The 14,523-nt window shown below is 35.0% G+C and overlaps 1 protein-coding gene across 2 annotated transcripts in view; it reads left to right on the top strand.

Annotated features, from left to right (window-relative positions):
* BDP1 (B double prime 1, subunit of RNA polymerase III transcription initiation factor IIIB) overlaps nucleotides 1-14,523 on the top strand; it is a 105,582-nt gene that overhangs the window by 22,564 nt on the left and 68,495 nt on the right. For both annotated transcript variants that reach the window (XM_007486499.3, XM_056824730.1), the window contains exons 7-9: nucleotides 9,007-9,101; nucleotides 10,879-10,933; nucleotides 14,157-14,300. In XM_007486499.3, coding sequence (XP_007486561.1) covers nucleotides 9,007-9,101; nucleotides 10,879-10,933; nucleotides 14,157-14,300 — 294 coding nt within the window. The remainder of the gene's footprint in view (nucleotides 1-9,006; nucleotides 9,102-10,878; nucleotides 10,934-14,156; nucleotides 14,301-14,523) is intronic.

The following is a 14,523-nucleotide window of genomic DNA, read 5'->3' on the forward strand; positions in this document are numbered from 1 at the left end:
TACTTCACTTTACATCAGTTAAAATAGATCTTTCCATGTTTTTTCTTCATCACATTTGTCATTTATTGTAGCACAGTAATATTCCATTATATCATAAAATTCCAAATTGTCTCTCAAATCTTCCTATATAGCCCTCTCCAACATTGGCCATTTCCCATCTTTGCCAAGTTGCAGTATGTGAGATGAAATCTCAAGGTTTTTGGTTTGCATTTCTCTTAGTGATTTTACATGGTTGTTAATAGTTTACAATTCTTTAAAAAATTTGTTTATATTCCTTGAGCACTTATCTATTAGGAATTGCTTTTGGACTTATAGATACCAATTAATTGTTTATATATCTTGTATACCAAATCCTTATCAGAAAAATTGTGTACAAAGTTTTTCCCCTTTTCTTATATAGATATGTTTGTTTTATTTGTGCAGAAGCTTTTGTTTCTTTTATCAAACTTTTTTCTTTTTTGTAATTTCCTCTATCCCTTACTTGGTTAAGAATATATGTCCTGTGAGAATAATATGATCTACTTTTCTACTACTTTTTCTCATAGTATGATTTTTACCATAAGGTTGTATATCCATTTAGAATGTATTGTGGAATATCATGTAAGGTATTGATTCAAGACCTGTTTCTGCTTGCTTTCTGTTTTTTGTTTTTTAGCAATTTTTATCACATAAAGTTTTTCTCTAAATTATTGTTTTTTCAGTTTATATAACACTCATTTACTAAGTGCTTTTATTTCTGGTTCTCCTTTCCCTAGTCTATTGAATCTTTTATTTGTTTTGATAAGTTGATCCCTAGATATTTCATGCATTTAATAGTTTCTTGGAATGGAATTTACTGTTATTGCCAATTGGAATTTTTTTTTATCATTATATAGAAATGCTATTTATCATGGAGCCTGCAACTTTGCTAACTTATTCATTGTCTCATTCCCTAAGATTTTCTAAGTAAACCATCATATCATTAGCAAATAGTTTTACTTCCCCTTTGCCTATCCTTAACTCCTTTAATTTCTTTCTCTTCTCTTATTGCCCTTGTTAGGATTTCCAGAGCTATTTAAAATAATATATTGTATTTTAATAAAAATCTAAGATTTTTATTAAAATACAAGGAGTAGAGTGTACATTCTTGCTTCACTTCTGTATTTTTTGAGAATGGTTCTAATCTGTCCCCATGCTATGATTATTTTTGGTTTGAGACTTTTAACAAAACCCTTACTTTCTTTCTTAGAATTGACACTAAATATTTGTTAGTGGTAAAGGTTAAGCAAGTGAGGGTAAGTGCCTTGCCCAGGGGCACACAGCTAAAAAATGTCTGAGGTCAAATTTGAACCCAAGACCTCCCATCATCTCTACGCCTAACTCTCAATCCACTGTGCTACCTAGCTGCTCCCAATAGTGTAAGGGGTAAGTTTAGGGGTTTTGACTACTATATTATCATTATGGTCGCCAGGGGTTAATTCAAATCCCAAATCCCATACTCAAGTCAGTTTGGGATTTTTATGGTGGTTTAATTAATATAGAGGGAAGGAATTAAGAAGAAGAGAGAGGGAAAAGGGTATAAGATTTCTCTGGCCTAGCCTGAGCCAAGGGGAGTTCAGAGACCTTCCAGCCATGAAGATTCCTCTGAGATGAGGGACCTCCTAGAAGGATGGTGTTTTTAGGAAAGGTAAAGGAAATAAAAGGAATCAGTCTAAACTCCGAGAGAGCTCAAGGAAGACGCCTCACCTGACCCACGATATTAAGCTTCTCCCAGTTACTGCATCAAGGACACTCACCGCCAAACCCAGACAATAGCTGCAGCCATTCCAAGATGCCAAGACGCCCAGCATGCTGCCACCAGCCACCTCTCTGCCAAAAGAGACCTGGCAAGAGGAAGTGCCGTGAATAGATAGACTGTTTTTTTTATATCACTTCCTGCATCTCACATGTACCAATGGTAGCTTAAGCTTGATTTAGGACAGCCCAGGGGGTCTATCAGTTGTTTCTGATTTGTCACTTGATAGCACATGTTGGTCATAGACCATCTTTCTCAACACTTAATCCTTAAGTAGCGGTGTAGACATTCCTGTTTTGTTAGGATTTTTATTAAAGATTTAATCAGGATGGAGAAAATCTAAAATTCACAATAGACATTATTTTTTACAATACTAAATTACTTTTATTTACCATTATTTGTGTATGGGATATATGGGTTGACTCCAGAGAGGAACAGCACTTTTCATTTGAGGACTTGTCAAGCCCTTTTCAGGGCTGCTCATCTACTTTTGGTGTCTACCTTTCACCTGATTTTGGCCTATGGTTCCAAGAAGTACTATAATGCTAAGTGGCTAAACCCCAGGAAAACCATCTTGACAGATGAGCTAAACCAGGTTAAGGGTAACCAACAGACTCCAAACCTATTAATATCCTCTCTAAGTTTTGTCATTTTCTTTTTTGTCATAATAGCCAATCTGATAGGTGCAGGGTGGCACCTCAGAGTTGTTTTAATTTGCATTTCTCTAATTAATAGTGATTTATAGCACTTTTTTGCATGCCTTTTGAGAACTGCAGTTACTTTGCCCAAGAACTGCCCATTTATCTCATTTGACCATTTGTCAATTGGGGAATGGGTGGATGAGAACAGTTTATTCCAATGGCAATGAGGGCAACTGAAGCAGGTGCTCTGGAGTGCTGAGAGCTTGGTCAGACAAGGAAGTATGCCACTGTATCCTGAGTCCTTAACCAGTTGTCCTGAATTTTGTCTTGCTACTGAACTTGGATGTCTTTGGAAGAGAGAGAGAGACTGAGGACTTGTTGCAACTCTTGACTCACTTAAATCCAATTCATTATCAAATCAAAATATTATTCTGTGATATTAGTTATCTTCAAAACAAAGGACTAACTACAACCACAGTTTGATAGTCATTTTTCCCCTTCCCCATGATAGGTATTTGCTTCATTTCCAGTTCTTTTTTGTGACAAAAAGTACTGGTATAAATATTTTGATGAAGATGAGATTTTTCACCCCTTTGGGTAATATACTCATTATTAGATTTTTGGATAAATGTCGTATTTCATACTATATTTCCAAATTGCTACCCAGAATTATTGACCCACTTAACAGGATTTGGAAATTTCTTTTGTGATGGTTGAAACTTTTTTTCCCCCCCAATTATTGGCTCTTTGGGGCAACTAGGTGGCTTAGTGGACAGAATGCCAGGCTTGGAGTCAGGAAGAACTGGGTTCAGATGTGACCTCAGACACTTTCCTGTGTAAAATCACTTAACTTCATTGCCTAACCCTTTCCCTTCTGGCTTAGAGTTGTTAATAAGGCAGAAAGTAAGAATTTATTTTAAAAAATAGTAATAATAATTGGCTCTAAATAACATTTGGCTACATATCAGTTGGAAAAGTGACTTTTACTCTGATAAATGTGTGTCAATACTTTATAAATTTTGTATGTTAGATAACTATCATACTTATGCTGAGGTTTTCTCCCTTCCCCATTTTGTTTTTGGGAAAATTTTTGAGAAATTTCTTTTCGTACAAAAAGCTTTTTATTTCTGTGTGTTAGTCATTCATCAAATGTATCTCCTATAATTTTTTCAAGCCACATCTTATTAAGAATATATCCCTTCTTCTTATAAAACATGTGAATATCTATTGTCTTTCAATTTAAAGAAAATATTTCTATCACTTGTCTGTAATTGTTGTGAAAATTATGCTATGTCTAGGTCACAAAACACTGGGTAGATTATTATTTAACCAAATTTAGGATGACAAATATTAGACTTTTATGGATACCAAAAGAAAGCAGAAGACAGTCTCTGGTTATAGCTTACTTGGGGAAATTATAGTCTTATTTTCTTTTTCTTTTCTTTTAAAAATTAAATTAAATTTCCCCCAATTAAATGTAAACATAAACAATTTACAACATTTTTCAAAGAATATTGAGTTTTGATTTTTTGCTTCCTCCCTACCCATTTAGTACCCTCTTGAGAAAGTAGGCGGTCTTTTACAGATTTTACATGTGCCATCATGTCGAACATTTTTCCATATTAATCCTTTTGTGGAAAGAAACTCAAAAAATAGGAAGAAAATGAAAAAAGTTTGCTTTGGTCTGGATTAAGACTGGGTCAGTTCTTTTTCTCTGGAAGCAATGCCATTTTTTATTCTGAGTCCATTGGGATCATTTTGGAACATTGTATTGCTAAGAATAGCAAAGTTATCCACAGTTGTTTATTGTACAGTATTCTTGTCACTGGGTAGAATGTTCTCCTGATTCTGCTTATTTCACTCTGCTTCAGTTCCTGTAAGTCTTTAATGGTTTTTCTGAGTTCCTCCTGTTCGTCATTTTTTAGAGCACAATAGGATTCTATTATAATCATATTCTATAACTTACTCAGCCATTCCCCAATTGATGGGTATCCCCTTACTATCTAATTCTTTGTCCCCATAAAAAGAGCTGCTTTAAATATTTTTGTACATATCAGTGTCCCCCCCCCCTTTTTTTTTAATTTATCTGGGTTACAAACTGATAATAGTATTTCTGGGGAAAGGACTTGTACTGTTTTATAGCCCTTTTGACCTAAGTCCTAATAATTTCTAAAATGATTGAATAAATTCACAATTCCCCCAAAAGTGCATTAGTGTCTTAATTTTCCCATATCCTCTACAAGTTTTGTCATTTTCTTTTTTGTCATAATAGCCAATCTGATAGGTGCAGGGTGGCACCTCAGAGGTGTTTTAATTTGCATTTCTCTAATTAACAGTGATTTATAGTGCTTTTTTTGCATGCCTTTTGAGAACTGCAGTTAATTTGCCTAAGAACTGCCCATTTATCTCATTTGACTATTTGTCAATTGGGGAATTATTTGTATTATTATATATTCAACTCATTTCTCTGTGTATTTGAAAAATGAGGCTTTTATTAGAGAGATTTAAAAATTTGTTTTGTATCATTATGATTGCCACTCTCCATCTTATTTGCCTCTATTTAGTTTCTAACCATCACATCCTCCAATTTGTCCTCTTTTTTTTTATCAGCCTTACCCCCTTCTCTTATCAAGCCCTTCCCCTCCTTTCTTATAGAATAAGATAGATTTCTATATTCTATTGATTGTATATATTCTTTTCTCATTGAGAATTAAAGTTCCTTATGTTCCCTTTTGCATCTTCCCCTCCATTGTTAAAACTTTTTCATTGCTCTTTTATTTGAAAATTTATCCTATTTTATTTTTCCATTCCCCCTCCTCCCAATACATTCTTCTTTCTGATGCCTTCATATTATTTTTTTCCCATATCACCCCACCATGTTCAACTCACACCCTTGCCCTCCATATATAATCCTTCTCTCACTGCTCTAATAATGACAGAGTTCTTTGGTGTTTCAAGAATTACCTCCCCACGTAGCAGTGTACACAGTTTAACCTTATTGAATGCCTTTTGATTTCTCTTTCCTGTTTACTTTTTTATAATTTTCTTTAGTCTTGTAGTTGAGAATCATATTTTCCATTCAGCTCTGGTTTTTCATCAGGAATATTTGATAATATGTCATATCCTCTGATATAGCCCTCTGATCCTTTAATGTAGAAGTAATGTAGAAGTTGCTAAATCTTGTGTTACATTGACTGTAGCTCCATGATATTTGAATTTTTTTTTTTTGCTAGCTTGCAATATTTTCTCTTGAGTTAACTCCTAAGAGTTATTGGAATTTCTTTTAGGAAATAATTGGTGAATTTGTTCAATTTCTTATTTTGCTCTCTGGTTCTAGAATATTAGGGCAGTTTTCCTTAATAATTTATTGAAAGATAATGGCCAAGCGCTCGCTCGCTCGCTCTCTCTCTCTCTCTCTCTCTCTCTCTCTCTCTCTCATATCATGGCTTTCAGGTAGTCCAGTTATTTTTACATTATCTCTCTTGGATTTATTTTCCAGATCAGTTGTTGAGATACTTCATATTTTCTTCTATTTTTTTATTTTTTTAATTTTGATTGTTTCTTAATGTCTTATGGAATCATTAGCTTCCATTTGCTCATTTCTAATGTTTAAGACATGATTCTCATGAGCGAGCTTTTGTTCCTCCTTTTCTCTTTGGCCAATTCTTTGTAAAAGAGATCTTTTCCTCAGTGAATTTATGTCTCTTTTCTACATGACCTCTTCTGTCTTTTAAGAAGTCACTGCATTTTTGTATATCTTTTTGCATTTGGCAATTCTGATTTTTCTTCTCTTTGTTGAATTTTTGTGTCTCTTTTACCAATTGGCCCATTTTGTTTTTTTAGGTATTTTTTTTCATGTCTTCTTTACCAAGCTGTTGACTTTCCTATATCACTCTTATATCACTCTCATTTCCTTTCTCAACTTGTTTTAATCATTTGATTTTTTAAAATCTTTTTTTAGCTCCTCCATTGATTCTTTTTGGGCTTTAGAGCAAATTATATTTTTCTTCAAGGTTTTGATATAGCAATATTGAATTTTTTTGTCTTCTGAGTTTGTTTTGGTCTTCCTTATCACCAAAAAAATTTTCTTTGTCAAGCTTTTTTCCTGTTGTTTGCTCATTTTCCAGCCTTTTTCTTTCCTTCCTTCCTTCCTTCCTTCCTTCCTTCCTTCCTTCCTTCCTTCCTTCCTTCCTTCCTTCCTTCCTTCCTTCCTTCCTTCCTTCCTTCCTTCCTTCCTTCCTTCCTTCCTTCCTTCCTTCCTTCCTTCCTTCCTTCCTCCCTTCCTCCCTTCCTCCCTTCCTCCCTTCCTCCCTCCCTTCCTCCCTCCCTCCCTCCCTCCCTCCCTCCCTCCCTCCCTCCCCCTTCCGTCTTGGAGTCAATACTGTGTATTGGCTCCAAGACAGAAGAGTGGTATGGGCTAGGCAATGGGGGTCAAGTGACTTGCCCAGGGTCACACAGCTGGGAAGTGTCTGATGCCAGATTTGAACCTAGGACCTCCCATCTCTAGGCCTGGCTCTCAGTCCACCGAGCTACCCATCTGCCCCCCCTTTCTTTTTCTTTTTTTTAAATTTAAAAAACTGTTAAAAGTTGGGCTCTGTAAACTGTGGTGATGAGAACATTTTCCCAAGCTTCAGGTTCTTTGTGAAGCTGCCTTCAGAGCTGGCTCTAGGAATCTATCTGTTTTCAGTTCTTCCAGGGTGGTATGATGTAAGAGAAGTGTGTTTAACACTCTGCTGGACTGTGCTCTGGTCTGTGAGTAATCACAAGCACTCTTTTACTCATAGGAACTAGACAAAGGTCATTTGCTCCCCTCTGGCCACAAATGCTGGTGTGTGCTGGTGCTCCTCTTCACCTTTAAACTTCACCCCATTGATACCTGGTTCTCTATGTATGGGAAATGTGACAAGAGTCTTGGACCCACTGCCATGAAAGGGACTCCTGCAATCTTCTTTTCAGCACTTGTTTTACCGTCTTAACCATCTGGCTGGGAGCTCTGCAAGCCTTTACTGCTATTTCAATTGTGCTCAGGGCTCATTGCCACCATAGGACCTGCTTTGGCACTACTTTGGACTCCACCTCCACCCTAGTACACTAGATCCCTCATGCTGGCCTTCTGAGTTGTTTTGGGCTGAAAAATTACTTCTCCCTGTATTTTTATGGGCTTTTCTGCTCAAGAAATCATTCAGAGGCATTACAGCTTTCTGGAGGGTAATTTTGGTAGAGATCAGATGGGTCTGTATATGTTCTCTGCCATCTTGGTTCTGCCCCCCACTCCCTCTTATTATTTTCAATGTTTTACTAATATCTCTTTTTAAACCCTTACTGTCTGTCTTAGAATCAATACTAAGCATCAGTTCCAAGGCAGAAGAATGGTAAGGGCTAGGCAATTGGGGTTAAGTGACTTGTCACAAAGCTAGGAAGAATCTGTGGTTATAGTTGAAATCAGGTCTTCCCATCTTCAGGCTTCCCATCTCTCTATCCAATGAGCCACCTAACTGCCTCTTACTGATCTCTTTAAAAATCTAATACAAGCTAGTTTTGAGGATTACTTCCTTATGATATAATTTGGAATTTGAGAATGATTGCAGGATTTACTTCCTTATGATATAATTTGGAATTTGAGAAGGATTGCAGGATACCCAGATCTCGTTTTTGTCTCTACTACTGTAGATCTCACTTTCCACTTGCACCTACTCCTGCTTAGTCTTGTTGTTTTCTGTCTCTTCCACATTGCTGCTCAAGTATTTCTAAAGTAGAAGTATGACCATATCACTGCTTTGCTTAGGAAGCTTCAGTGGCTCCCAATTAATTTCCTCTAGAGTTAGAGACAAATATTGTCATATAAAGTCCTTTATAACCTGATTCTAACTAGTGTTTCGTGACTGACTTCTCATTACTCCCTTTTATGTCCTCTGTGTACTGGCTATTTTGGCCTATTTTTTTTTCTTTCATAAAACATTCCAACCCTAATCTTTTGCTTTACATAGACTAAAGCCATTGCCTGGAATGCTCTCTCTTCTTACCTTTTAGAATCTCTGTCTTAAGATTTTCGTCCTAGTATCTGTGACCTACAGGAATCTTTCTTTAAGGCAGAAATTTTTTTTGTTTTAAATCTGTATATATTGACACATAGTGCAATGCCTTGCATTTACTAAGTGCTTCTTTGACTTTATTATCTTTAATTTTTATCATATTGACTTTGCTTAACTAATGAATTGTTTAGTTCTTCCTTTATTTCTATAAAAATTATCTTGTAGTTGACTTTTTATTAAGTCTTGCATATTTCTTGGTAGGTTATTGTCTTAAGGTGTATTTAAACTAATTCCAGGGTAGTGACATGTTGGGAATCTTATACATTTCTCTGTAATTGGAATTTTCTATGAAAATTATGTATGCCTGCATAAGATTTTTTATTTTATATCAGCTACTCTCTATGATAAATAATATTACAGATTTGAAACAGATAGCATCCAACAAAACATCTAAATTTATAAATATGCTAATATTGTATACATAGTTATTATCTACAATTTTTCTACTTTCAAAAATGAAGTTAATTTGTAATTTTTTTCTGAAACTTTGTTTTAACAGAAACAGACATGTTCTTTTTAGCCATCAGCATGGTAGGAACTGACTTTTCCATGATTGGCCAACTCTTTCCTCACAGAGCAAGAATAGAAATTAAGGTAAAACAAATGTAAGCTGTGGGATATCAGGAAAGGGGCCAGGAAGTACTTAGCATGTCTTCCTTTTAACCTTTTTTTCTGTTTTTGTCCTTTTGTTTCATTTCTCTCTTTTATATTTGCTCCTTGTTACATAAAAAAATGTTTCTCAACCTTTAAAATAGATATTATAACATTTATATAGCATTATTAAATAATAATATAGTATCTGGAATTAAGATGGCACTTTTATTTTTTTTTTAAACCCTTACCTTCCGTCTCAGAGTCAATACTGTGTATTGGCTCCAAGGCAGAAGAGTTGTAAGGGCTAGGCAATGGGGGTTAAGTGACTTGTAAGATGGCACTGCAGTTACTATTTCTTCTTTTATACATTTAAGACAATTAGAACTTAGAGAGGCTAAATGACTTGCCTGTGGTAGCACAGCAAACAAGTGACAGGTAGTATGGGAAGCCAAGTTTCCTCATTCCTTGTCTCCTACTGTTTTCATTATTCTACACTCTTGTTCAACATAAATTTTATGTTTATGTTTTGCAGTAGAAGTGCACAGTTTCGAGTCTACATAGACCTTTTCCATCAAAATTTTGTGGCCTGGCTGCTGTTCTGGCCACTTCTACTGTTTTCTTTCACCCAAAATCATTGAGGCCATCCATGACATTACTTCCAATTTTGGAGAATAGAGCTAGTGCTCTCGTATCTGCTATCACATGCAATTCCTGTAAAGTCAGGGTAGGATGGCATTGACATGATATTTGGAGTAATTAAAACATTTTTTTTTAGCCTTTTACATTCACTGTTTGGATACACCTGCATAAGAGGAAAGGGCTTTGAGGTCACTTGTTTGTGGTATGCTTGCATTTACAGTAACTTGGGAATGATTGATATTACATTAATATGTATCTCAGAAGCCCTACTGTAGCACGAGCAATGCATTTAAGACTTCATTAATTAATTCACTTAGCAACTATTTCCGATTTTCCTATTTTTCCCTTATTTTTGTTAATAACACAATTATCTGCTCATTTATCTAACTTACTAGTCTTCATTGATTCCTTCCTTTCTTTTTCTCTTCATTCTGCCACTTGCAAGTCCTGTTAAATGTGTGGCCACAGTAACTAATCCATTGCTTCCTTTCTCTTCCCATTGTCACCATCCTGGTTCTGGCCCTTATTGTTGAGATGTGGCCAGTAGTGCCTGATATTGCTGCCTTTATCTCAACCCTTCAGTTTCATCTTTTAGTTTTCTCAATAACATCTTTGAACATACTGTTTTCTGACTGAAAATCTTAAGTGTTTGTTGCCTCTCAAATAAGGTCTAAGCTCTTTAGTTTTGTGTTCAAGGCCCTCTGTAGTTTGTCCCCTACTTATATTTCTAGTATTTTTTCTTTTATTCTCCAATGCTTCTAATAAACAGGACCACTTGTTATTTCTTAAGCATTCCCTACATTTCCCCATCTTTTCATGTTTTTACCTGGAATGTAGGTTTCCCTTTTCCTCTATCTCCACCCATCATAATCTTACACATTTTTTAAAGTCCATCTTAATTGTTACTTTTCTGTTAAGGCTTCCTTCTCCTCAATCTTCTTCTCTTCCTTTAAATATGATCTTTCTTTTCTTTGAACCTCCATAGCATTTTGTACCTCTGGTCTCTTAGATCTAGAGCCTTAAAGGACCTTGCAGGCCATCAAGTTTAAATTCCCATCCCTAATCCCATCTCCACCCCATGTTATCATTCTTTATAGTGGAGGAAAATTACAGATTAAATTTTATTTTATTTTTACAGAATAAATTTAAACGTGAGGAAAAAGCAAATGGGTGGAGAATTGACAAGGCATTTCGTAAGTATTCTAACTTTTAAAAAAAGTAATGTTATTTGGAGATCCTGCTAATAATAAGCCTTATGCTTTTATTGACTTTATATCAAAGTAGACTTTTTTGTTATTGTCCAGATGGGGAGGTGTGGGTATTAGTTGAATATGCCTTTCTAGGAGAGTCCAAGGCCAGAACCCATGGTAAATAAAATAGTATCTGGCACACCTAACAGGCTTGTGCAGAAAACAAATCATTTCAAATTAAGGCTGGTTGGAGTGGACAAATGATTCTATAGGGGATGTATGAAAGTATGGTGGAGAACTCATGTACCATGTGTAGGATGATGCTGAATCCAAAGTTAAGGAGTAGAGTCAATAAGGATTGAATTCTAATTGTAGGGCATACCTAGGCTATTTGATTTCTTCTCTGCCTGTTATGTATAAATGTCTGAGCATTCAAGTATAATTATTGGCAAAAGAGGTCATTGCATTAGATGTTATCTTCCCTTTGATTGAGGAGAGAATGTTGGGAGTAACATTACTAAGTCTTGATATCAGAGTTTTTTTCCTCATATTTTAAAATGTTTACTTTTTAAAAAAATACTGTTTGATATATTTAAGGTTCATGTCTAAGTTGAGGTTTTGTTGGCATCAATTGAATTTTTTTTCCCTCTTTCAAACTGTCCTACCCAGGAAAGTACAAAGATGATAAATATTTAAAGTATTTTAAATTTTGCCTTAACATTTCTTTAAAGTTTTATTATCTACCTAATATCAAAGCAAATAACTCTTATCAGGAATACATCATATCAGTGTTAAATGATTATTAAAATATTGGTGTACAAGTTCATTAAATTTGAGTATATGGTAATTGCCACATACAAGGAAAGTTGGAACTAGAGGAGATCTGAAACTAGTGCCTGATGATTTTCATGCCAGAGCTGGAGGAAGATGTGGGCAAATCAAAAAAAGAGTTTGTCCTTGGACTTGGAACTATGGGTTCATTAGCTATTCATCATTACTCATTCTAGTAGGATTGCTGTGACCCTATTCTTCCATATTAGGGCAGCCCTGTATGGAGGCAAATATGCCTTTTAGAGGGAGGGAGCAGATTTTTGACTGAGGCATATTTGATTGGTTTCCCATCTCTTGTAGAATGTAAGGAAATACCCGGGCTTGGCTGATAAGCATGTGTAAGTGTGAGGCATGAATGTTTCCAGAAGAAAGTAGAAATTTTCAGAAAAGTTCAGGATATGGGGGTATTAATCAGGCAGGTGAAATGAAGAAGGACAGAGGCAAACTTAGGTGTCTCAAAAAGACTTAAAGAGGTAGCTACATGACTCAGTGGATTGAGAACCAGGCTTAGAGGTGGGAGGTCCTGGGTTAAAATTTGACCTCAGGCATGTTCATGCTGTGTGACCCGTGGGCAAGTCACTTAACCCTCATTGCCTAGCCCTTAACCATTCTTCTGCCCTGGAACCAATACACAGTATTGATTCTAAGCAGAAGGTAAGGATTTAAAAAATGAAGAGTGACCTGAGAAGCCTTTTGTACTATCAGAAATGATCAGTAATGATATTAGGGGAAAAAAGATCTTTGCAAAGAAAAATCTTAAGGTGTTTTGAATGTATGGTTAGTTAAAAAAAATTAATGTTCATTGAAACAGATGAATGGGATACTTCCCCCTCTTACCCCCAAAAAACTCTGTCGGGAATCTAATAGATTTCTGTCTAGGTTGGGCTAGATGTTCTCTGAGGTCTGTGTCAAATTGTTAAGTTTTTGAGGTTTTGTGAAGTTTGCAACAGATGAAAACTGTTAATTTGATACAGTGGGAAATTATGAATATAAATGATGAATTTGTAAGAACATATATAGAGATTGGTATGAACTGATGCAGAAATAAGAGAATGATATACGTGTAATCATTACAACAATATAAGGGAAAAAATTGGTGAGAAAGTCAACCAGTGAGCAGTAGCATAGATAATAAACATACCTTAGCCTTTATGGCAGAGAGGTGGAAGACAAACATAACAGAATACATGCTATTAGTTATATATTGTTAGACCAAGTTTCCTTATCTGCTATTTTTGCTTGTCTTTATTGTAAGACAGGGTTCATTCTGGAGAGTGTTGAGATGGTTGTAATGTTAAGAGAAAAGCCGTCAATAAAATTTTATTTTTATTTTAGGTTAATTTTTTTCCTATAGAATAAAAACTGTAATAGAAAACCAATATTTTTAAACCTGCACATTTTTTTAATGACTTAATTAGAATCTAGTTCAATTTTCTTATTTTACAGATGAGAAACTGAAGCCAAAAGGTTGTCATAAGGAGAGTAAATATAAACAGCAAAGTTGGGATTCAGATTCAAATCCTCTGACTAAATCTAGTTTGCCACAGGTCATGTCAGAAACTTTTGAGACAGAATCATATGATTATAGATTTTTGGGATATTCTAGAATAAGTCCCAAGACTGACCTAGGGTGTCCAATCTTTAAGAATTGATAAAGCTGTAGGATGATGGTTGCCTTCTTTAAAGGACAGTTTTTTTTTTTAAGGCCACATTTACTTTTCTAAGACTAGCTTCTAATCCACCTACTCTTGGCAATTAAGTATTTAAAAAGTTTCAAAACTGATATATATAATTTGGATCAAGATATATTGTTGTTCTTTCCAGATCTCCTTCTAAATTATTCTTGGATCTTGCCTATGATTTTTAAATGCCACTGCTTTGTATGCATTCCTTTATGGTTTGCCATTCCATTTGTTTGTCTACTGTTCCCATTGCTGCTGAAGGGGATATAACAACAACAACAACAACAAAGCTAGTAGTAGTTATAGTAGTAATAATAAACAGTAATAACTAGAATTTATATAGTACCTTCTATGTGCCAGCACTGTGCTTTACAGATATTATCTCATTTGATCTTCACAATAACACTGGGAAGTAGAAACTACAGTTATTCCCATTTTAGAGATGAGGGACTTGAAACAAACAGGTTAAATGACTTGCTCAGGGTCACAAGTTAAAGTGGATGGATTTGAACTCAATCTACCTGACTTCTAGGACTTTGATTTTTGTCCTTGTCATATAGATTCCATTTCCTATGTATAGAAGGTGATTAGAAGCAGGAGGGTTGGGTAGGATTTTAAATAGGCTTTTTAGAAATACAACATTTATTTTAACTTTTAGGTTAATTTTAACATCATAAGATGAAACATTGTTTTCTACATTTTATTTTGGACAGAAGAGAAGCGCCCCTTTGACTTCAATTTCTTTGCTCGTTTGCTTGAGAAGGTCCTTGCAGAAGAGGAAAAAAGAAAACAGAAAACTGTTAAAAATCAAAATGCAAAAGAGAAGAAGTCTTCTAGATCTCGGAAAAAACAAAATGGTATTTATTGTAAATGAGAATATGAAGTAATATCAATTCTGCAATAATAAATTCTAAAAAAATTCATTAATTATGATTTACTAAGTTTCTTTTAGAGCATTCTTAGTTCACAGGGTCATAAAGAGCTGAAAGAAATCTCAGTTTCACTTGTTTTATGTAAAGACTGTCTTAAGAATAGGAACAGGTTTCCAGAATGTTTAAATAGTTGTCACTATTCTGATGT

The sequence above is a fragment of the Monodelphis domestica genome, chromosome 3 (assembly GCF_027887165.1).
Source record: "Monodelphis domestica isolate mMonDom1 chromosome 3, mMonDom1.pri, whole genome shotgun sequence".
Taxonomy (NCBI): domain Eukaryota; kingdom Metazoa; phylum Chordata; class Mammalia; order Didelphimorphia; family Didelphidae; genus Monodelphis; species Monodelphis domestica.